At 40.2% G+C, this 1,060-nt stretch overlaps 1 protein-coding gene across 2 annotated transcripts; it reads right to left on the bottom strand.

Moving 5' to 3' along the window:
- Window positions 1–1,060, bottom strand: LOC309693339 (uncharacterized protein). Of its 2 annotated transcripts, none has more exons than XM_082512447.1 (4): window positions 896–1,060; window positions 652–760; window positions 446–520; window positions 1–318 (listed from the first exon to the last, which is right to left on the bottom strand). In XM_082512447.1, exons 1-4 carry the CDS (start codon window positions 966–968, stop codon window positions 243–245), a joined length of 333 nt encoding a protein of 110 aa, XP_082368573.1. In that variant the 5' UTR covers window positions 969–1,060; the 3' UTR covers window positions 1–242. The 2 variants fall into 2 exon arrangements, with proteins under 2 accessions (XP_082368573.1, XP_082368572.1); XM_082512446.1 differs by having other exon boundaries at window positions 652–763; window positions 896–1,059.

Below are 1,060 nucleotides of genomic sequence, written 5' to 3' on the forward strand. Positions count from 1 at the left end.
TGACAGGATCAATCCTTTTATTTATAACAAACACCATATCTCATCATGTCTCATCATAAAGATGTGTCTCTGCACAGAGCGAACAACTATCATAGGCAGAGAATCATAAAGAAAAAGAGACAACAGAAAAAATAAATACCGCTAATTATAAATATGACATACAGATAACATTAGAAAACATTTTAAATTATTTAAGATTAAAACAAATGTTTCTAGCTGTTTAGAGTGAAGAGGGATGCTCTCTATGGGCTGGAAGTTGTAGTAGTGGTAGTAGTAGTGGTAGTTTTGAGAGCAGTCTTCCTTGCTCTGCGTGCATGCCTGTAAAAAACACACACGGTGGATAATGGTTAAAACAAGCTTGTGGTATACCTCAGCAACTTCATGTGCAAAGAAACCAATAACTTCTCGAAACAGGAAACAAGCTGAGATAAGGAGGCATACTCACTCTAGCTCCTTGATCTTTTCATATACCCAGTCCTGTTTCCAGTGGCTGCAGACTTCCCCTTCTGTTGTCTCAAATCTGGGTGGAGAAAAGACAAAAACTCAAACTTGAGCCCATATTTTTCACTCGGCTTACTTTGATAAACTTGCTTTTCCAAGAAAATGTTTTAATCATGTCTTTCTTTGATAAAACAGGGAGATAAATCTTACATGACAGCGTTGACACAGGGTGGGTCCTTCTTCTGCATCCTGTAGCCAATGATTGGAGCTGTGATGGGATTGAGACTGATCACTTTGCAGCAGTCACTTGTCTTGGTCTCTGCTTTTAGGAAACAAAAACAGAATTTCAAACATTTCTTTACAAGTAATGATAGTCATAGCAGAAGACAGTAGAGTTAAAACTATAGTATAAATATAAGAACAATATTGCGGAGGAGTCTGACAGGAAACTTACCAGCGGCTGCGGCCACTAACAGAACCCCGACGAGAAAGGCCTGGCATGCGAGTCTTCTGATGCACAGCTGCATGGTTATCGCGTAAGATCTTTCTGAGGTTCTTTGCAGCAGGTGACCTGTAGATCTTGCAGATGAAGTCTGACTCCCTGCAGCAGACCTCTGGC

This window comes from Aulonocara stuartgranti (assembly GCF_965226115.1).
Source record: "Aulonocara stuartgranti genome assembly, chromosome: 18".
Classification (NCBI taxonomy): Eukaryota; Metazoa; Chordata; class Actinopteri; order Cichliformes; family Cichlidae; genus Aulonocara; species Aulonocara stuartgranti.